The sequence below is a fragment of the Centruroides vittatus genome, unplaced genomic scaffold, assembly GCF_030686945.1.
Source record: "Centruroides vittatus isolate TY-2023 unplaced genomic scaffold, ASM3068694v2 contig_742, whole genome shotgun sequence".
Taxonomy (NCBI): Eukaryota; Metazoa; Arthropoda; class Arachnida; order Scorpiones; family Buthidae; genus Centruroides; species Centruroides vittatus.
Window position 1 is genome coordinate 1,015,162 of NW_027122478.1, and position 23,921 is coordinate 1,039,082.

The window sequence follows — 23,921 nt, forward strand, 5'->3', positions numbered from 1 at the left end:
CATCTTGAAAATGAACTAGAAATCGTCTAGGCTACAGGTGAAAAAACATGTAACATCCATCTTCTCTTAAATGCATTAAAGATGATTCCACCCACATCAATTGAATCAAAAAGGGCATTCTCAGTAGCAGGACTTTTCTTTAGTAAAATAAGAATCAAATTGAGTGATTGGACTAGTGACCATCTTTGCTTTTTAAAATCTCATTATAAAAATTTATAATAATATTTTGTATTATGTTTTATTTAAAAAACGAAAATTACCATCTAACTTAGAAGTTTGATCTAAGTTCATTTTTTTCTTTAAATTTTCAACTCAATTCAAAGACATTTTTGTTGTAAGCAGTTTCCAACAAACTCTAATAAACTTTCTCTATTTGTGAAAATTTCTATGTAACTCAAAAGTAATTTTTTATACATATTTTACACAGCATTATTATTATTATTATTAATTATTATTATTATTATTATTATTTTGGAGATTACAGGATGTATTAAGTTACTTAAAAATGAAAAATAATTATATCATTTGATTTTAAGATTTATTTTATATCTCAAAAATAATTAATTATATCTCAGAATCCCAGGAAACAGTTCACTTTTTTCCTGGAATCCTGTGACAAGCAAAAGAAACAAGAAATGAGAAACCCTAATAGTAATGTTATTCTACACAAACAAGCAAAATTATCTAGTTACAGAAAGAAATGTATTCTATAACTAGCAATTACTTATTGTGACATTGTCACAATGCCAGGCTGCAACTTTTAATCATAGTTTTTTAATTTATTTAATTTAAAAGTATATGCTCTCCTCCTCAAATTAGCAGTGTCTTGCCACTGTACATCATACTTTTCCTGTTAGTGACAGAGTCATACCAGTCATCTACCTAACTCCTTTCAGGGAAAAGTTTTGAATTGAAATAACATGAATTTGCATCAGAAGTTCATATATAGTTAATCAAGGCCTCATGTCCCTAAGCTTTCCATATCTGGTCTTAATGTTCATCTCTCTAACTCCATTCTTGAGATTAAGGAAAGATGGATGAACAGACAAAAGAACAACAGTGGGAATTTATAGTTCTACAATTTTTTCAAATTGCAGCCCAATTAAATAAAAGTATAAAACTTCAGATAAATTATCTGAATCTAGTTCATCAAAACAAAAAAAAAGTTACAATGAAAATAAGTTCAAAGTTAAACATAAACACGGATAAAAATATATGCTAAATCTAAAATAATTTACAAGTCCAAAGTAAAAATAACTTACCTTTAATTCTTGTGCTATTTTTTGCCTATTGCCATATCTTAAATACCTAAAGATAAAATAATAGAACAAAATTAAGTATATAAATTTAAAAACTTTCTTCTGAATATCAATTTCTAATCAATTTCTGTCAGATTTTTTCAGACTATAATTATGTTTTTTATTAAATTAATACCATTATTTGATCTAAAAACAGTTGTTGTTATCATTTTATATAAATATAAATAATTAAAAATTAATTTCAGATTTATTTACTAATTTAGAAATAGCTGGAAAAAACCAATTTGGCAATTTTAATCTGTAATTCTTGCAAGTGCACAACATGCTATCAGTTGATCCAATTTCTTTTTCCTCGTTACTCTTTTTTTATCGCCATCAATGTGATCAGACGTCATGATGCTCATGGTATATTCAGTGGCAGATTTTCCATTAGGCTATCTTCATATAAAACCAAGACTGAATCAATCATTTTGCTAATCAAACAATCAAGTCAGATTTATTGTTGGACTACATTTTGGTTAATTAAATAGATATATATATATATTTAATCAATATACAGTAGACCCCCCTATAACACGGGTTCATATAACACAAATTCGTATAACATGGCAAAAAAATTGCAATCGTATTCATATAACATGCTAAAAGAGACTCATATAACACGGTAAAACGTCATTGCCGACTTGTGTCACGACAGGATTGGTCGAATCTGGACCGATAGCAGATATTGTATAAACTGTTGAGTTTAAACAAGCAGCAGACCTACTAAAAACCATTTATTATTCAACGGCCATAAAAATTATATTTATATTAATGATGTCTCCAAAGTTCAGTGAATTTTTCACAGAAAAATAACTTATCAGGAGACACACTCCTGCCATTTGATGAGCTGCTCTGCAACGAAAACAAGCTTAAGCAATGGCATCGTCGAATGGTGCACACTCAGTAAGTAATCCTACAATTTTTTGTTTATAGCACAGTTTATATGGATTATTCCCAAAAAATTATACGTGATTTGGAAATGTTGAGTCAAATTAGTCTAGAATTGGTTAATTTTATGGAAGAAAACCTTTCAAACAGCTGTAGTCCCTAAACTGCACATGTGCTGGGCTGTGATTGGCTCATGTATTTAACACGGAATTCATATAACATGAAATGTATCTACCATGTTATAGGGGGTCTATTTATCGATATATTTAATTAACCAAAATATATATATATATATATATATATATATATACACACACACACACACACACACATATCATGTAATTTGGACAAAACATAAACAATTACATCACCATCTTGTATTGAATTTAATTATTAAATAAAAATTTGTCTGAGAAAAAGAGAAAATCAATAAACTGGACATGTTGTTTATGAATTAAATAGAAGAAATAATAAATATACTAAAATCTTTCAAGCAAATCAATTGATGTTATCTTGTTCATAGATTTCTCATAATATTTCAATAAGAACAGTTCATGATTTCCCATACAGACTCTTGTAAATCTAAAATGACAAAGCAAATTAATAAGAATATGTTAACTTAACCTTTTCATGTTTGTACCACGTTGTTCTATAAAATTTGCACCAGGATGAATATCACAACCATTCAATATTAGCTTTTTCATTAATTGGATATTAGCTTTTGTTACCTGTAAAAATAAAATTTTTAAGACAAATTTAATTCAAATTAAAAAAAAGCATCAAATATTTTTTAATATTCTTCTAGTTATCTAAAAGAAAAAAACATTTATCATTTTTCATTTGTTACATAAATGTTGTATATTTTGTAAAAATGGAATAAATGATTTTTAAAATCTGTAATTTATAGTTTATCAAAATAAAGTTAATACACATATTTTTGTAAACCTTGATCTTGCTCTTCCTTTTTAGTTCTATTTAATATTCCTTGAGTGAGTTAAGTTATTTAATAATTTCTCTTACAGATGCCAAATGATTTAATGGACATGACAAGTCTAATTGGAATGGCTAACTCATTTCATTATTTATTATTATGTAGTAAATTATTATTGAAATAATTAAATCAGATTAAACAAATTACAGTGAAACCACATTAAAACAATGTCAAAGGACTTAAAAATTGGCAATTTGAATTAACACAGCTCATTAACATTAAAATGTCTATCCTCCCTTTCCCACAGGACTGCAAATCTACTTCACATTAATACAGACTATGCATAAACCTCTGAAATAATAGTGAGTTTGACTGTCATAATAAACAGTTTTTATATAATGTTCCAAATAAATTGGTTTGGCTTTTATAACACTTAAATTTGATGATGCTGTTTAAGAAAAACTTACTGGTGAATAAACTTTCAGACTCATTTTTAATTTGTTGCTATTGTGTTTGTATAGATTTTTAAATTTCTGCCATTACCAAATTTGAACTTTTTACTTACAAGTTATGTTTCATAAAAAGTCACTACTCTCTCCATTAAAAACTAATATTTTTATTTTATTTCAACAAAACATGTTCATTGTTACATTGTTATTTTAATTTTCTCCAATTGTTTCAAGCACATTACTAAAAATAAATTTTAAATAAATTAAAATATTTAATTTTCAATTAAATATTAATTAATAACATAAGAATAATTTTCTCTAATAAAAAAAGATAACATCAGAAAATTGCTATTATCATATTGATCACTTTCTTCTAAACACAAAAAGTATCATTTTCCTGAACATTTAGCAAAGTAAATTTCTTAAATTTTTCTACACTTTCTGAATTTGAATTTCCTGGATCATGTAATATTATCTATAAATAAAGCATCTGTCACAACAATGATTATTAACTACATTGATTTTATTAGGGCTTCAAAGGTCAGGAGAAGATAAATCTACTTATCTTTTTGAAGTTTTCATTATATTAAAAAACAGAACAGTATTAAAAATTCATATTATATTTTTCATAATAACATCTTGGAAATATTTCTCTTAAAGTTTTTTCCTTTAACAATCAAAACGTGCAACAAAAAAATATAAATATTTTTTAAAATTTCTGTAAATGTAAAGCCCAGACTAAATTGCTCTGCTCGCTCTCTATGATAGAGCCTAAAATTTATTAATCTGTTCTTAAATAAGCTTATAACTTTTTATTACTCTTATATAGACATCACTAAATTTTAAAATATATTTAAATACATTTTGACATTTTATGCCATTCTCAAATCATCATAAAAGAAATAAAACAATGGAATAAAATAAAAATTAAAAATTTTAAATTCTATTTTATTAAGCTTTGAGTAATTGTTATAATATAGCTTCTTCCATGTGTGAAATTGAATCTTAGATTTTTTTAATAATTAATATTATGCTTAAAGACAATTCTTTTACCTACAACAAGAGTGTTATTAAGGTTTGAAAACAATCTTCACTAGTAAAAGGTTTCAAAAATTTCATTTAAAATGAATGTATTGATTCAAACAAAAAGGTGAATTTAGATACATACATCAACAACTATAATAATAATAAATAATATTGTAAGCTTACACAATTTATAATTGTCATATAATTGTATATATAGTTATAAGTTACTCTTTAATTATAGTGAATGAGTGGGGTGAAGCCCACTCAGTCACTATAATTAAAGAGTATATACAGTTATATAATTAATTAGAGACTTCATTCCATTCATTCACCCATGGGCTTCACCTACTTATTCAAACATTTCATGATAATCCCTCCATCCCAAGCCATTATTTTCAATTTTTTTTATTTATTTATTTATAACAGAAAAAGTGTTATAACAATATTAAGCTAATATCTTGTATATACAGAACAGATAAATTTTCTTTTTAATCAAAAAGCTTTTCTCTATTATTGATCCTTTTCTCTCAAATTATTTTTACACTCATTACAATAGACTTTACACAACTCAGCAGTTTATAATGTAATAGCAAGGTTGAGGCCAAAGTTTTAAACACAAATACGTTGGACGTTCAGCGCCACTTTCCTGTAAGCCTAGAAGTTTGACAATGGTGTTTGGAATGTTGAGCATGATTCCACTGACTTTCCAAACACCATTGTTAAACTTCTAGGCTTACAGGAAAGCTGCGCTGAATGTCTGACATACACGTTTTCGCATTTAAAACTTCAGCCTCAACTTCACTAATATTTAAAGCAAGCTGTCTTATATTGTTTTTTATAAAGAATCACTTACTCTCTCTGGATATGTCAATATTTTTGCAACATGTTCAGGAACTCCAACCTGTCATAAAAAAAAATAAATAAATTTAATTTTTAATGAAATTTGACTAATTTTCAACTTTTTATTGATAACTTTTAAAAAATAATAAATTAATCATATTTTGATTATTAAATCTCAAATAATCTAAAAAGCATATATGGTAAAAATCAGATGAATCTGAAAAAATCATGTTACCTTTACATTGTTTTAAATTTCATTATTATAAAATTTATCAGGTTATAATTACTGAATGTGATTAAAAATCAATATTCAAACAAAGCAATATAAAACATATGATCTAAATCGACAGATTATAGCAGCAGTCAGCCGTATCACCCACAAGTTCAGTAGCAGCACCAGTCGTATCACCCACAAGTTCCTCCCCAATGTCACTCTAAGGTGCCACTATTATTACCTGGATACGACACACACCCTCACTCAGATTTTAACAGCTCTCACAATAACTTCAAATGCTACCTTCATCGCTTCTTGAAAAAAAGGTGACAGATTATATGAATGTGCAATTAGGGAAGAAGACGACCCTTTCCACCTTATTTTCACATGCACTAAACACACTCAGCATCACCATCATCTTCAAAAAATTGTGGAAGAAAAAGGACACAACTGGCCGTGTCAACTAATTGTTTTTATGGAGGACAATAAAATCTTCCATATTTTTGTAAACTACATCAACAAACTAAATCTAGCAAACTACATGCCTACAACCCCCACCTAGGTTCTAAGGTTATACTCACTTGTACCATCAGTTGGTCAACTTTATATAGGCATGGTCTTTGCCCCAACCAGTTTCTCATCCATGCAAGAATCCTCTGAGTCAGCTACCCACCCAATGCTGTTTTTTTTTTTTTTCCTGTGTCTGTAGCACTTATAATAGAAACTTTAAGATACTCAAGGATGCTTAAAATTAAATCCAATAAAACCTTTAATTCTATTCATAGGGATAGAATAAGCATCACAAAATAATCAAGCTTCTTTTTTTTTTTAGAAATAAACACTCATCAAACCCAAAAATATTAATCCATTACATCATCAACTGCCATACATAATCGGGCTATAAACAATTAAAGATTATAAATAAATTTGGCACTTGAGGTAGGCATTAGGCACCATCTCTTATTAAAATTAATAATTATAATAATTTAAATAAATTTAGATTAAACTGGAAGAAAAGAATCAGCCCGAAGAGAGACTTGAACCCGCAACATTTTTTTTAGCTAATTAAATACATAAATGCTACATAATTTGGACTAAAGGCAACAGTTAAGCTACCATCTTGTATTAAATTTAATAATTAGAACATTCTGATAAAATGATTGGCAATGTGTCTGTATGGTAAGAAGTTGCAGGTTTGGGTCCTGTTCCAGATCAATCTTTCCTTTCCAAATATTCTAAACCAATTTATTTTTTTCTGCTCAGTAAATTTAATATATGATGGAAACTTAACTGCTACCTTTATTCCAAACTACATAATATCTATGTAATTAATTATCCAACTTCTAGCCTAATAGTTAATCTAACTCTCATTTGATTAATAAAGAATTGAATTAAATTACATAATAATTAATTAAAAATATTATAAAATATTGCTAGAATAAAAAATTTCTAAATTTTAAAAGCATTTAACATTCAAAAAAAAAAAAATATTAAAAGGTTTGTTATTAAAAAATTCTGCATGAAAATTAATTATTGTAATTTAAAACAATTAAATATAATAATATAAAGCTAAACTATTTATTAAAATTCATAATTACATTTAAATTTCATTTTTCTATTAAGTGTAACTTTTTAATATGGAAATTAACTCACTTGATCAATTCGTAGATTTGGGTCAGGTGAAATAACTGTTCTACCTGAAAAATCTACTCGCTTCCCAGATAAATTTCCTCTAAATCTTCCATGCTTGCCTTTTAATCTTTGAACAAAGCCTCTAGTAGGTTTCTTTGGCTAATAATTAAAACATAACAAATATTTACAAAGTACATATTTTTTAATATTTGATAAAAACTTCTAAAATATAATATATACAGAAAATAACATATTATATCCTTCTATTTCTAAAAATATAATTGTTTTTCAAATAATATTTTGAGGTAAAAAATTAAGAAATTTAAAACATCTTAATGTTCCTTAATACTTGACATTTATTAATAATATTAAAATTCTCAAAAACTGATTTATACATGATTTTTGTATTAACTACCCAACTGCAATCAAAGACATTTTTACAAAGAATTTTAAATTATTTCATATAGATTAAATAATTTAAAATTCATATTTCAATTTCACTATTAAATTTAATTAATTTTGACCAAAAAATACTAACAATAAGATATTGTGCAAATGATCATTTACATTTAAATTACCTGCATATTTAAAGGTATTCCAGAAGTTTCGCTATTTATATATAAAGCACATTGTAATTGAAGAAAATCCCATGCTTCCTATATAAAAGTAAATGTTTTAATTAGTAAGTTAAGAATTTAGTAATATTTTATTTATAAAACTTTTTAAATTAAAGATCTGATACTCAAAAAAGAAATTAACAAGAGAAGAAAATGAAATGACTATGCAACATTTAAATATTTCATATTTACAATAAAAGTTTATGTGAAATTAAAGTTATATGCAATAACCAGAAATTCTCAAACAGTTTTGAAAAAAATAAACCAATTTTAAGTTATATTGAATTTATATGCTTTGGTGAAAAGATGCTTGTAAGAATGAGTGGCATAGTGGTAACATCTTAGTCTATGAGTTCATATCCCACAGCTATCCTGTCTTCAAATCTTGATTTTTTTAAGGATTTGGCTCCAGACTCTAGGCTCCAGCACAGTCATAGATGGTAGAATATGGTAAAAAATTACATTAAAAATTTTATATCTAAATAATTTCCTAACAAAGATTTCATATATCAAACAATATAGTTCCCTAGTTTCCTTAAATGTTTTTCTCTTTGAAAACATTGGCAGAAAATATCAAAACTGTAACAGTGAACATTGCATCTGAATATTTTGCTTCTTCATTACAGATTTTTTTTAAATACACACAATACTTAAAATGTATAATAAGATTAATACTACAAAAACAATGAAATTATAATAAAAAATGCTTTAATGAAATAGCATACAAAAAAGGTTTGAGTGCTTTTGAGTACTAAATAATTATCTATAAAACAAACCAATAACCTGATTATTAATTAATGTCAAACAATCTGCTAGATTTGTTGGGCTTTATTAAGTAATTACAACTTACTTGTGCCTGTGACCGGTGTAAAAATAATAAACAAACATTTTCTGGACGCCTTCTGTGTCCTTCTTCAGGTTAAAACCGCTGGATTCTATTTTTTAAAAAACGCCGTTCCGGAATTTTTAAGAACGAATTCGAATGATGATAGTTCGAATTATTAGATTTGAAAATTTAAAAAATAATTCGAAGATTTTTAAAAAATAGAATCCAGTGGTTTTAACCTGAAGAAGGACACGGAAGGCGTCCAGAAAATGTTTGTTTATTATTTTCACACCGGTCACAGGCACAAGTAAGTTGTAATTATATAATACACCCTGGTGTGTATGAGGAAGATATGTTGGCTTTATTAAGGTTAACTAACTTCAATATAGCACAACAAATCTAGAGGATTGTTTGGCATTAAATAATTATCATCAGGAATTGCATATTTATAATAAAACATAATTATTTAAGAACAGAACAAATTTAAATTTGTTATTATGATTAGAATAAAGAAATATTCCTCATAAACAAACTGTACATAGATATCAAAATTGTAATTCCAAATGTAGAATTAAAAATTTTAAACTTATATCTTACATTAATCTTATGTTATTTTCATCTAATTTTTCCATGATAAATATAGCTTTTTTTTGTAACCAGAGCAACAGATTTCAATATATTCCATTCTTAATGTATTCCCTGGTATTCCCGACATATTGTGAGTCAAAACATGATGACCTTGACCTGTGAACCTGAGATATCTCATTTCTGCTTTTATGTTTGACACTAGACATTGTTGGGGACGTTTCAACACTAGATGTCGTTAGTTGGCATAGTTTTTATATTAAAACTAACTTCCGAAATATAATTTTTTTTTTTTGTTTTTACATTTATTAATACAGTAGAGCATTGATTATCTGAATACCAATCAACCGAAACATTGGTTAACCGAAAGCATTCCAGTCAGACTGTGTTGGGACATGTGTTGTGCTGAATCTAACATTTTTGATACTAGATTAACTTCTAAAGTATATATATATTTTTTTAATATTTTGTTTGTACAAAATAAAGAAATAATTTTTAACGATACAATAGCCATGATTATTATTATAAAAACTTTTCATTAGGCTTAACATCGAGGAAAATTCAATGCGAAGCAACATGCAACAGAGAAAACTTTCAACATGGGATATATTAATATACTATTATTGGGATATACTAATATACTATATTAATAATGTATTTTTTCGTACATAATCAGTTATCCAAAAAATCGATTTTCCGAACAACCCCAGTCCCCAATTGATTTGAATAATTGATGCTCTACTGTATGTCTATTTTGTTTGTGCAAAGTAAAAAATAATTTTGGATGATACAATAGCCATGATTATTTTTATCTAAAACGTAGAATTTTCGTTAGGCTTAACATCGACAAAAGTTCAATGTGACATGACACCCAATGGAAAAAAATTTCAACATGGGATAGGTTAAATAATCATGTTCTATTATGGATAAGTAATTCCTGATGATAACTGATTATTATTTGAAAGTGACAGAGTTTTTTTTGTATCCTCCTACTTCATTAAAGCATTTTTAATAATAAAATTTTTCAACTTAATCATCTAACTGATGCTTTAGCATTAAAAATTATGATTTAATGTCATAATTATTCAAATTAAATATTGCATAAATACTTAACTCAAAGTAATTGTTCAAAAGCATAATTTCAAGTCTATGTTTTAATCCATTTTTCACCAACCACAGAAGTAACAGCTAAAAATACATGAAGATAAACTTCACGAAAAGACAAACAATAAGTAGAAAATTCACATGGTTAAAAACGATATCAACGTCAGCCTTTCTATGGAGGATCTGACGTTTTCACATTAAAAACGAAAGTATAATCTTCTTACCACACCATCAAGTCCTTAACATATTTATAACTGGTCTGGCCCTCTAGTGGTGGTTCTGAGTATTCCAATCATTTACATGTCGTCATAATTATTCAAATTAAATATTGCATAAATACTTAACTCAAAGTAATTGTTCAAAAGCATAATTTCAAATTCAAAAATAAAGGCTGCTCTCATTTTATGCCAATCGACAATAACATTGTTTTCAAATTTTTCCCAAAAAATCTCAAAAACATTTTTTCCCAAAATGTGAAGAATATTTTTTGCTAATGCTAAATACAAATATTTATATAAAAGAATAGATTACCAAATTTGACAGAACATTTAGATGCTCAAACAGAGAAGTGTGAGATCCACCAGAGTGGTAACCAAGTTTATAATTAAAAACCGTCCACCGCTTACTGGGCTCCGACTGTAAGTCAGCCTCTTGAGTAGGATGGCTTCCTTAAGATTAGTTTATTTGGAATTTGGACAGGAATCTGTGAAGATGTCCTGTAAGTAACAGAGATGCTTATGAGCCCTCGTAAATAGTTTTCTCCTGACACCAGTTAACCTAGGAAATTAGCGGGTTAACGTGCTTTAAACCTCGCAGAATAATGAGTGGGAGGGTCGCGAGTAAGTTTGGAGAGGTGCTGGAAGGATTTGAGTCAATGATGAATCCATTTAACAATAACAAATAAGATTTAATGAAATTCAAGAATAAAAAGACATACAACAACGATCCAACTTAAAGCTATCTTATCTCTAAATTCTAACTGCGTGACAGAGAGTTTAACATAATTTTCTCCAAGTATGACATACTACCTTGACACTTGGTAGACTTGACGTTGACTTGCAATTCAGTCTTCTAGGAAAAAGTTCAATTCTATTTGTTCCTAAAGTTCTCTTCTCTTTCACAAGATAAAGGTCTTGACTCTTCTACTTGCCGTATTTCTGCCTTAGGGAGAATAATTCGGCTCGGACTAGGGATGAAGCTTATGGAGCACCTTCACGTCTTTTCTCTCTCTAATTTCTCGGTGGACTCTTAACTATTCATTGGAAAACCCAAATGGACTTTCTCTTGCGATGAGAGTCTTCTGCGAACTCCTAAGTGAGCTTCATGGAGAACACCTTGTTGACTTTTACTGCACGGCAGCTTCGGTGAACTCCTCTAATATCTATTGGAGTACCTGTCTGGCTACCTCCTCAGCTCTAGGCAGACTCTAAATGAGTTTCATGGAGAACACCTTGTTACTCCTTTCTCTACTGAGGTTCCTGGTGGACTCTTCAATTTGGGCGCACATTTCGATATTATTCTTGGAGTTTACCCAATCAAATTATTACAATACGTCATAGAGGGGTTGAAAGAGGTGGAATCGCTTGACTTCATCATAACAAAGTTGATGATAAATGATCTCCTTAACGGAAGCTAACTTCCTTTTCAACGGAAGGGGTTTAAAATTCTCCCTTTACATAATTTATAAATTTAAGATATTTCTGGTCTTCTTAAAGTCAAATTATTACCATACCTGGTTTAAAACATCATTTAATGACAGATTGTACAAAAATTAGGACCTGTGATGTTCATTATTAACAGTTTGATGTTAAAGGGGAGCAAAATGACATCATTGTGTTATCAGTCATCACATCAATTTCTGTGGACACTTCCTTCTCTATTCTGACACGGTTGTTAAGTTAAAATAATTTAAAAATAATAAAGTATAAATTTTTAATTTTAGTATTTTCACTGGATGAAAATTTTTTGTAAAAATAAAAAGACGTAGCCGCTTCCAAAACTTGGTCAATCACCATTTATTTCATTAAAATGTTCTAGAATAAAAACTTGGTCTTTTTTATTTTTACAAAAAATTTTCATCCAGTGAAAATACTAAAATTAAAAAGTTTTGAAATAATTCGCCGCCAGAGGGATGAGGATAATTTACATTAAACAGCGCAATTTTTCACGTGGATATAAGGATCCAGAACTCCCAACTGGAAGTCAAGGATAAACTCAAAGGCATCATAAGGTCACCAATTCCAATTTTTTACAAATTTTATATTTTTAATTGGATTATTTCTATGTTTTAAAGGAATTGTTTCCTGGGCGAACATGTAGCCTAAAAAGGAAGGTCAGATCGTCCGAATTTTTATTCTAGAACATTTTAACGAAATAAATGGTGATCGACCAAGTTTTGGAAGCGACTACGTCTTTTTTGTTTTTATAAATTTTTTCTTTAACCTCCCAGAAATAAAAAGAAAAAAAGGGGGGCTTCCGGACCTCACAGAAGGATATGAATGATAACAAATCAAAGTGTGTTGTAAAGATGTAAGAATAACTACTGATACCTGTAAATGAATTTTTGTTAATGTGAACTCACTGATTAAGAGTTCTGCAAAATGGATGCTGACTAGGAATAAACTGTTTTTGTAAGGGGAAATTTAAATGAAGCTTTAGCATCTTATTAAGAAATTCTCAAGAAAAGAAAAAGAAAGGCACAGTAAATAACTTTGTATCCATATTTTATGAAGCTGCTTGATCCTCAACCTAGCCCATCATCAATAGTTGACCCTTAACAAGAACCATAATTGCAGAACTGAAGTTACACCCAGAGACACTGTTGTACAGTACAACTTTGAACATCAGTATAAAAATATCATTGCTGATTTCAACAGTAAATAAGTTATAATTTATGTATTATTCATTTATTATTAATTTTAATTAGTAAAAATTTTGATACTAAACATATTTCCTATTCATTCTATAACACAATAAATTTATTTTGTGCTGATTTTGTTTATGTTGCTTCTTCTAAAAATGCATCACCAGCATAAAATGAGGGAAGTCTGTATTATTTAAATAATTAAGATTAAAAATATATCTTAATACTTATTAAAATATTCTATAAAAATATAAAAAGCAATCAAATTAAACAATTATATATATATTTTTCACTTTATTAAATAAATCATATTTACCATAATCATTTGCACTTTTGCTCCAGAAGTTCTATGTTTTTGGATAACATCATTTAAAAAAATAATTTCTGTCAATTTCATTGTTAAATCATCTTCATTCCTAAAAATATATGAAAATATTTTATATGAAACCTTAATTTTTATATACTATTATTAATAACACCACATATAGCCCATTAGTTAGTCACAGAAAATTGTAGTAAAAAATAATAATTTTACTTACGTGCCAGATTTCAGATCTGAAGTTACAGATGGTCTAATACATAAAGGAGGAACAGAGATTCTTGTTAAAATTAAATCTTCTGGTCGGCCACTTTCGGGATTCATTAACAATAAAGGAATATCCTAATTTTAAATTAAATGAAAACTCACTTTAATTAATTTCAATTATTTTAATAAAAATTAAACTTATAAACAGATTAAAAGAAACATTATTATTTAAATTTGCAAATATTTACAATTAATTATAATTTTAAAGAAATTTTAAAATAATAAAATGAATTCTAGAAATATAAAATTTACAATAGAAATTCATTAAACTCAAATACATTGAAATTATAATTCTAAATGATCAATTCAAGTTTTTGTATATAAAATTTTAAAAGTTTAAATATAAACCTTGGCAATTTCTATGTAAGAATTAATTTTTTACTATGATTGATTTTGCTAATTGATTTTTCAATTATACTATTGCTACAATATTGTTTTACAAATAAAGTTTATCTTGATTTTATTTTATGCTAAATTACAAATTTTATAAATTTAGTATGTAAAATCAAGAAATTTGGTTTATAAGAACTAAGTTTTAATAAACCAGCAATGTTTAAAATTTTGGTGGTGTATAAAAATCTGTTGTCATGTTTTATTAAAAAATCTTTTTATATTTTTAACCATAATTTTCATGATAGAAATGAGTTTTATAAAAAACTGTAACTGCTAATAACGAACATCATTAAATCCGATCCCACTGGAGATACATGACCCCCATTACCTCCCAATTATCTCCCACTCCCTTGACCTTTACCACCAAAATTTATCTACATAGTATGGGTGCTGTATAATACTGATGTATCTAAAACAATCACTTTAATCTGAATTGGTTGATTTTTCTCACAGCCCCACCAAACTAGATGATTCAAGACTTTATTGTAGCACAGGGATGGCTAACCTGTGGCACGTAACAGAAATCATCTGGCACGTAATGTATCATATGATTTCTGTCTTTTTCAATCATCCTTTCTGTTTATCTACCTGATCATCTTTTTTTCAATCAGATTTTTTACATTTATTCGAATTAAAGCATATTCGTTTAATTTCTTTAAATATCATTATTCGAAGTCTAAGATATTGGCACGCATTAACATCTTTAAAGCTAAGTATGCTTACAATATGGCATGCAGACTCAAAAAGGTTTGCCATCCCTGTTGTAGCATATTTTTAAACAGATTATACATCATATGCATTTCGGGCTATTGTGACCTTATAGCCCCTCTTCAGTGATGTTAGAGAGGGGAAAAAAAAACAGTTTGAAACTCTGTAACATATTCAATGTTTTCCATATAAATACAATTATAAACATTTATACTTATTACACCCAGTTTAAGTTACTGTAATTTTAGCATTTATACACAGGCTGCAAAGATAATGGTAACTACAAATCGGTTTGCTCACATAGTTGGAGTAAAAATTTACATTGTAACACCTATTCATATAAGTTCACAAGTGTTTTAAAAGTTTTTTTAATGTTCACACAAGTACATAGACAAAAAAGAATTACATTCCAATCATCTAGCTTGGTGTGGCTGTGAGAAAAATCAACCGATTTGAATTTAAATGATTTTTTATATATGTTACCGGCAAAACCCGATTTTACGCCTTGAATAATAAATTACCATAATTATTAGCAACCAAATTATTAGAATAGGTTAGGTTAGGTTAGAACTGCGTCCCCACTGTTCCCTGTCTTCTGATTGCTGGAATCGGAGATGAGCCGCCACCTTCGATATCTAGGGTAACATTAACTCCGTTTTTTATAATTAAGTAGACTATGTTTGAATAAATATTGTTCATCTAATTGATTGCCTTTTAATTTTATTTTAACCATTAATATACTTGAATAATAATTCTAAACTAGTTTGGCCTGACACGCTTACGCCAAACTAGCAGGCCAAACTATTTGGCCTAGGCAAAACTAGTTTGGAGTAAAATCGGGTTTTACCGGTAACATATACATCACCAAAATTTAATATCACCAATCCCCCTAATCAAGATTTTGGAACATATTAACCTAAAGAAGATCTCCTATGTAGATCAAAAGCATTTGTTTTTTATCTGTATTAAACTATGCTGGAAGTTTATTTGTTTAAGGTTCAGAAGTTTGCATTTTTTATGAAATAATAGAAATATTATTTCATAAAAAATGCAAACCTCTGAACGTTTAATTATTTAAATATTCTCAATCTTGTAATTTTTCTCTGTATTAATATTCAATTAAAAAATAGGTAACTTTAAATTCTACGAAGTGTTTTTATTTCAACATTAATTTAAACTATTAATTGTTTTGAAGAATGTTTAATATCTAATGCTGTTGTTTACATATATTAAAATGCATCCTTGAATAAATTCAAATGTTTTTATTTTCTAATGGAGTAAAAAGAAAACACTGATGTTATTTGTTTCAAAGGAAAAAAATAGCAAACATAAAAATAAAATAGAATTTAATATCAAATGTATGAATTTTGACTTTAAATCTTAAAAATTCATCTGACATATATTATTATATAAATTTCAAAAATGAACTTATTTTAATACTTAAAAAAAAAACACATTCTTAAGAGTATTTGCTTTTATTCACTCCTTTATATCTATCTAATTTACTATTATTATTATAATAAAATTTGCTATACAAGTTAATTCTAATTACAATTCTAATTACAATAAAAGCTTGATTCATTGCTTTTGTCAGGAGACATGAAAAAAACTATGAATATGGCTAGGCATCATTTATTTCCCCATATCATATATAAAATTAAAAATATATATATATTATACTTGCCTAAATGTATTTATTAAATCAAAAGATATACACCAATGGTAATTTCTTCACTATCAAGTCCAATCTGGATTATTACTTCTTAAAAAAGTCATTGATCTTCATTTGTTTAGTAGCACTTTTTCTTTCCAAACTGAACAATAAACTTTTAATATTTAGATGTTGGTCTGTTTCAATGATATCATGACATACAGTAAATGCTCTCATAGAACTGATTCAGACTTAGCTTCATCATCAACATCAATACATTCCTTCCACTCTAGCTCATTAACAGGCAGGAAGGATGTTTGCAAAACCACACAGCTAACTGTATAGAGTCAAAACTGCTATTTGCTATACCAAGTTCCAAAATTAACAGCTGCTTTTACTATTATCAATGTGTACTAATATTTGTACATGTAGTGCTATACTTAAAAGTGATTAGCCCAGAATTAACCTTCTTCAAGAGTAAAAATTCTTACTGACAGATGTGGGAAAATAATAAATGAAAGAACAAATAATGTAAGTTTAATTTTCAAGGTTTAAGTAGAATTTGTCTAGGAACTCTAGAAATTGAATAATGTTTCCAGGAAACTGATACATCTCAGAACAATAAATCAAGGTTTCACTGTATATAAATATAAAAATTAAAAATATATACAAATACTTTTTAAAATTAATATTTACCTGATCTGTTATCCTTTGAAACAGTTTTAATACTACTATTGGGTTTAGCATTTCCTAAAAAAAATAGAAAAAACATAATTTTAAAAAATAGACTACTGTATCTTCTAAATATTTTATAACCAAAAAGTTATTTTAAATTGTTTAAATTTAATGAAAATAATTACTTGAGTTCCTTTATTTATAAAATTTTCTAATTCTTTATTATGTTCAATTGCTTCATTGAATTCTGCAATAAATTCTGATATAACTTGATCTGATTTCTTAGTATTTTTGAATCTTTCATGCACTATCTTCAAAAGTGCACATTTTTTAACTTGACCTATAAAAAAAAACATTTAAAAATTTATATTAAAAAAGTCATTTTACTAATAAACATTTTAATTGATATAATATTTTAATAAAAAAGTTTCCAAAACTCCAAACAAACTCAAATTAAAATAAAACTATATTGTATTGAAATAACCATTTAAATAAATCTATATCTTTAGAACATATTTTTGAATATATCTTACTCATTTTCACAAGCTTAACTTCTTCCAAAACAACAACATAAAATGCTAATAATCTAATACAGTAGAGCGTCGAAAATTGGAACCAATTGGGGACTGGGGTCGTTCCAAGTAGTGATTTTTTCCAATTTCCGATTATGTACAAAAAAATATATTAACCTGTCCGATGTTCAAATTTTTCTTTGTTGCGTATCGCTTCCTGTTGAATTTTTCTCCGTTGCGTGTCGCTTCAAGTTGAATTTTCGTCGATTTTAAGCCTAACGAAAATTTTTATAATAATAATCGAGGCTATCGTATCGTTAAAAATTATTTCTTTATTTTGTACAAACAAAATAAATATATTGAAGAATATAAAAAACATGAAAATTATACTTTAGAAGTAAATTTAGTATCAAAAACGTTCGATTCAGCACGACACAGTCCGACTGAAAATCATTCCAGTTTCCGGCCATTTCAATTACCGACGTTCCAATTTTTGACGCTCTACTGTATTTTAATGATGTTAATGCTTAATGTTGTTCTATTAAAACTAATTAAGTCCCAGAATATGAGCCATAAGATCTCACAAACATTTAGATTCTGAATATTTAAAAGTTTATTCACTCTAATAAAGCATAATTTTCCTTTGTCTACCTCTAACCTAGGAAATACAACTTTACCTAACTATAGATAAATTGTTTTGTATCTGATTATTAATTAGCCTTAATATAGTCCAATAAATAACATGGAAGTTCACTTGGTTATTAAAATACTTTCCTTCCTATAAACAAGTGTGCACACAATTAGATTTAAATTTTGAATAAGTATTCTGAATACAGTAGAACATTCAAATTAAAATTTGGTTAGTTTCTGCTTTAAAGATAGACAGAGGAAGTCCAAAATTATAAAAGTTCATTTATTATTTTTCTGGCTCTGTTATATATAATAGAGGGAAAGTAGACAATCAATCAAAAAATGATCCACCTAATATTTCTACATTTTTGGAATCAGGAAACCTTGAAAGAAATGCAAAAAATTTCAAGGGATTTTCTATATGTATAGTTGTTAGTGTATGTGGAGGGCACAATTTTGTTCATCCATTTTGAAGTAGGATAACTCCTGAAATTTTGCATGGAGGTTTATGTATTGTGGTTGATGCTATTAAATTTTGGTGGTTAAAGGTTGATAGGGTGGGAAAATAAAGAGGCATTGTGTGTCATATCTTGAGTAGGGTCAGACTTAATGGTAATTTTACTCATTATTAGCATTTACAATTTTTTATAAAACCCATCACTACCCTCAAAATTAAGCTTTTTGCCATTTTAAAATATTTACTCATCAATCGCACACCGCGCTGAATAAACAATAACCTCTCACAAAAAACCAAGAATGGTGCATTATCACATATAATTACGATTTTCACAAACGTTTTCGAACATAAAAGTTCTTCATCAGGTGAAAAAACGGACAACTTATAAAAAACGTTTGATGGAACAGATTTTCGAAAGAGCCGTGCGCAAGATTCGAAATGTTACTCGTGCGGATGTCATCACCGCTGCGCATGGGCAGAAGTGGTGACGACATCGTTACGCCACGGAACCGGATATTCAGCCAAGGTTTGACGAGGCCAGGATCGTCCACACCACACCCCTTATACACCATTTGAGATGGATGGAGGCAGTACACATACACAAAACCGCCCGGGATAAAAAATGTATTAACAGCAAAAAGGGGTTATCATTATCCGTCGCATGGCAAATGCTCATATGTGACGGATGACATTACAGGAAAGTTTCCACTTCCGCCCATGCGCAGCGGTGACGACATCCGCACGAGTAACATTTCGAATCTTGCGCACGGCTCTTTCAAAAATCTGTTCCATCGAACGTTTTTTATAAGTTGTCCGTTTTTTCACCTGATGAAGAACTTTTATGTTCGAAAACATTTGTGAAAATCGTAATTATATGTGATAACGCACCGTTCTTGGTTTTTTGTGTGAGGTTATCATTTTATAATAATTACAAATATAAAAAGTTTTTTAATAAGATGATAATAGATGGTGCCCACCGTTTTAAATGTTGCCAGGAAAGTTAAGGCAACATGTTGCTGGATTTTTTGTTATAGGAAGAAAAGTATTTTAATAAGCAAAAAGGCAATGTTAACTTTCTAAAATATTCAAAAAAATCATCAGCATTTAAGATATTCACAACATCCATAAAAAAGCTGGTGGAACCAGGTTAAAAAATAAAGCTCAGCAAAAGCATTTAAATAGAAAAAACTTTTGAAAGTTGTGGCATAAGAATACTAGAGCCAAATTTGACAGTAAAACTCAACACATGCATAAAGAACATTATACAGACTACAACTGCAGGAAGTTTTGGATGAAGCAAAATAAATCAGGAAAACAAGCATTATCAGAGAAAAAGGCTTCAAACTTTACTCTGTGCCTTAAAATTCCTTCACTGATATTACTCAAAAGTGCTGTAATATTCAGCCAAATTATTTTATGTGCAACAACTTTAAGATACAAAGTAAAACTTAAAACCTTTTTCTGTGACAATGTTTGTTTTCCTGATTTATTATCATGACAACATTGCTTCATCCAAAACTTCCTATAATTGTAATCTGTGAAATGTGCGCTTTAATCACATCTAAAGTCTCACTGTCAAATCTGCTTCTAGTATTCTTAGGCCATAACTTTCAAACGTTTACATTATTTAGATGTTTTCACCAAGGTTTACTTTTCAACCTGGTTCCACTAGTTTTTTCTGGAATTTCAAGTATTTTTCAGTCATCAATAAGTTCATAATGAAATAGTTTTCATGATAATTCTATATTCACTTGACAGTCACATGATAATTCTGTTTTCATGTGACAGTTATATGATAGCCTACACTACATCATGTCACATGGTAGCTGATTAACTAATATGTTAAAATTTTTTAAATAGGCTGTTATCTTATAAATACTCCTCAATATTTTAAAATAAGATCTTAAAATGGACAAATAGAAGGCTCTTGAAAAAGCTATTAAACATACACAGACTCCTTATAGATCCTTCAGTAGTTTGTTATCACTATTCTCTCTCATTGTAAATTTAAGCAACAAAATGCTGATTGTATAAGTCCAAAGTGATCCAATAAATTTTTTCAAAATTAAAGACTCATTATGGACACAAACTATTTTAAATTTCATCCAAATCAGTTCAATGGTCATGGAAAGATTAAAGGTCAAAGTTGGTATTTTGACCCTTAATATTTCCACACAAACTTCTGCTGCATGTTTAATGTAACATTATTTAATTTAAAATAATATGTCAGGTGTCATGTTAATTTTTTAAAATTCTCCACTAATATAATTTATTGAATTATAATTGACATTATGAATTACAATCATATATTAAGATCATGTTATAAATAATATTCTTAAAACTAACTTAGTGTTTAAAAACGAACAAAGCAATTGTTTCTGGTTTCATCAATATCTATAACTGAAATATTAATTAAAAGAATAACAAAATAAATCAAAAAATATTTACAATTTTTTTAATACATTGGAAATAACACCAATTTCCAATTATGTAAAAAATATGCAAAATTTTATACATAAACGAATCATTTTCATATAATTTTTAAATTAATTTTTTAAGATTTAAATAATAAGTATGCATACCATTCAATGCTCCACAATACGAACACACAGGATTTTTACGACATTTTAAACTTATACGTTTATGAAGAGCTTTCTTCTGCAGATAACTTATATTAGGTTTTTTCAATATTTCAAGAAACATTTTTCTTTGGTCAGGAGGTAAAAGCACCCTACTACAGCTCTAGGTAAAAAAAAGTATACAGATATAAATAAAATTAATCATATTGATATAAATTTTAAATATATTAAAATATTAATATTTATATATTAATAATTAATATATAAATATTAATATTTATATAAATTAATTAATATATTTTAATATATTAAAATATATTAATATTAAAAAATTTTAAATATATTAAAATACATAATAAATACATACAAATATACATATGTATTCCAAATACATTAAAAATTATATATATATATATATATATATACACAGTAGAACCTCGATTATCTGGACCTCTATTATCCAGATTTTCAATTATCCGGATTGTTCAAAATAAACAAAAATTGTATGAATTTGCTGATTTGCACTTGGCGAATTGCAACACTGTTTACGTACCTACGTGATAGAATGCATGGAACAAAATTTTGAAAAGACCACTAGTAAATTCCAGTAACAGTAGAAAGTGGTATAGGAGACAGCAGAAGCAATAGCACAAATTTCAATATGTGGTGAATGTGACGAAGAAGATGTAACCGAGTGGTTAAATTGCAATGCGAACGACCCAGGATTCCAAATTTTGAATGATGAGGAAATAATTAAAGAAATATCTGCCTCAGATGAACAAGATCGAGAAGACAAAGAGATTTGCAAAGTAAGAGATATTGGTCCTACACATTCTGAAGCTTTTCAGTGCTTAGATGTCGCCATGAAGTGGTTTGAGAGCTAAGAAAAGTGTAACTCAGGACAACTTACATGTCTTAAAAGTATTCGTGATTTAGCAGCTTCAAAAAGCTGCTAAACCAAAAAGCAGCTTTAAACAAAAATCGTTAATTGAATTTCTTAACAAAAAATAATTTAATATTGAAGCTATATGTAAATCTAGACAAATAAAAATTATTCATACTATATGCACTGTCAATTATTATTTTTTTCGATTATCCGGATTTTTCCTTATCCAGTCTACCTTCATCCCCAATTAGTTCGGATAATAGAGGTTCTACTGTATAATAAAACATATACATTTTAATAAAACATTTATAAATGAAACTTAAGTAATCTTATTTTAAGAGAAAATTATCAAGAATCATTAATATATAAAATACTTGCTCAAGCTCATTTCAAAAAAATCTATTTTTCAGCATTATTTTTAACAACCTAATGCAATAATATGCTTGTTAATTCATTTCACATATTAATATTTTAAAATACTTTTTATGACTTCTTACAATAAATTAAAATCTAAAAAATAAAGAAGACAGTTAATTTCAACAGACTTTTTATTATACGGAGTATTTTTAGACTTTGTTTGATTGAAAGATTCACTGGAATATAATATCTTACACTTTGTTTTACACTTTAATCAATATTTTTGAAATAATTTCATAAGATAAAAATAAAAATGTTTTTGAAACAAATGTTATCTACAAATGCTACTGAAAACATAACAAAATACAATGCATTCTTGATAATCAAAATCTCTAATAATTCAAATCGGTCAGTAAGATAAATTAATTTTTTAGAAACAATTTTTTAAAATTAATAATAATGAAACTTTTTGATTGAATAGTAAATATTAACAACACTTCTTACTGTCTAATTAATGTATTTCTATTCATGATGTAACTATGTATGTTTAAGTGGCAAAATCCAATTTATGAATAAGTAGAAGCCATATGAAATTTCAAATTCATTTTTTATTCAAGACAGTAATATTCTTTTCCTTTTCTTTCAATACATTCAAGTAACATCAGAGAATGAATTTCCAAACATAGAAAGACATACAAACAGGCAGAAACAATACCATTCTGTCAAAAACACTGTTGGACAGACAATTTAATGCCATATGAAATAATGTAAATTAAACATTTGATCTTGAATATTAATTAATTAATATTTGCTTATAATCATATTTTTTCATAATTTTATTTAAGTCCATAAAATCATATTAATTTCATTTGAAAATTTTAATATACATTTTACTTTATTTTAAATTCTAATAAAACATTTTGTGTTAATTCTCAATATCATACTTAATTTATAAATAAAATTAATTTTATTAAGAATTATTAGAAACTATTTACTTTGCATATTGATTGCAAAATATTCATGGTTGCACGAAAATAGCCCACATGAAACACTGGAAGTTCAAGATCAATGTATCCATAATGTCCAATACATTCTGCTAAATTTTTGCCACATGTTTCACACTTTTGATCTTTCTGACTTGTTCCCTAATAGTATGGAAAAAAAATTAATATTAAAATCATATAAAATTAAAAAAATGTATTAAATTAAAA

The 23,921-nt window shown here is 27.5% G+C and overlaps 1 protein-coding gene across 1 annotated transcript in view; it reads right to left on the reverse strand.

Moving 5' to 3' along the window:
• The window catches only part of Polr3A (RNA polymerase III subunit A), a 116,565-nt gene that overhangs the window by 86,326 nt on the left and 6,318 nt on the right, over window positions 1–23,921 (reverse strand). The window contains exons 3-13 of the mRNA XM_067277302.1: window positions 23,706–23,855; window positions 21,471–21,630; window positions 17,475–17,629; window positions 17,311–17,364; window positions 13,816–13,937; window positions 13,593–13,692; window positions 7,860–7,937; window positions 7,303–7,440; window positions 5,449–5,496; window positions 2,814–2,917; window positions 1,263–1,308 (exon numbers count right to left, since the gene is read on the reverse strand). Coding sequence (XP_067133403.1) covers window positions 1,263–1,308; window positions 2,814–2,917; window positions 5,449–5,496; window positions 7,303–7,440; window positions 7,860–7,937; window positions 13,593–13,692; window positions 13,816–13,937; window positions 17,311–17,364; window positions 17,475–17,629; window positions 21,471–21,630; window positions 23,706–23,855 — 1,155 coding nt within the window. The remainder of the gene's footprint in view (window positions 1–1,262; window positions 1,309–2,813; window positions 2,918–5,448; window positions 5,497–7,302; window positions 7,441–7,859; window positions 7,938–13,592; window positions 13,693–13,815; window positions 13,938–17,310; window positions 17,365–17,474; window positions 17,630–21,470; window positions 21,631–23,705; window positions 23,856–23,921) is intronic.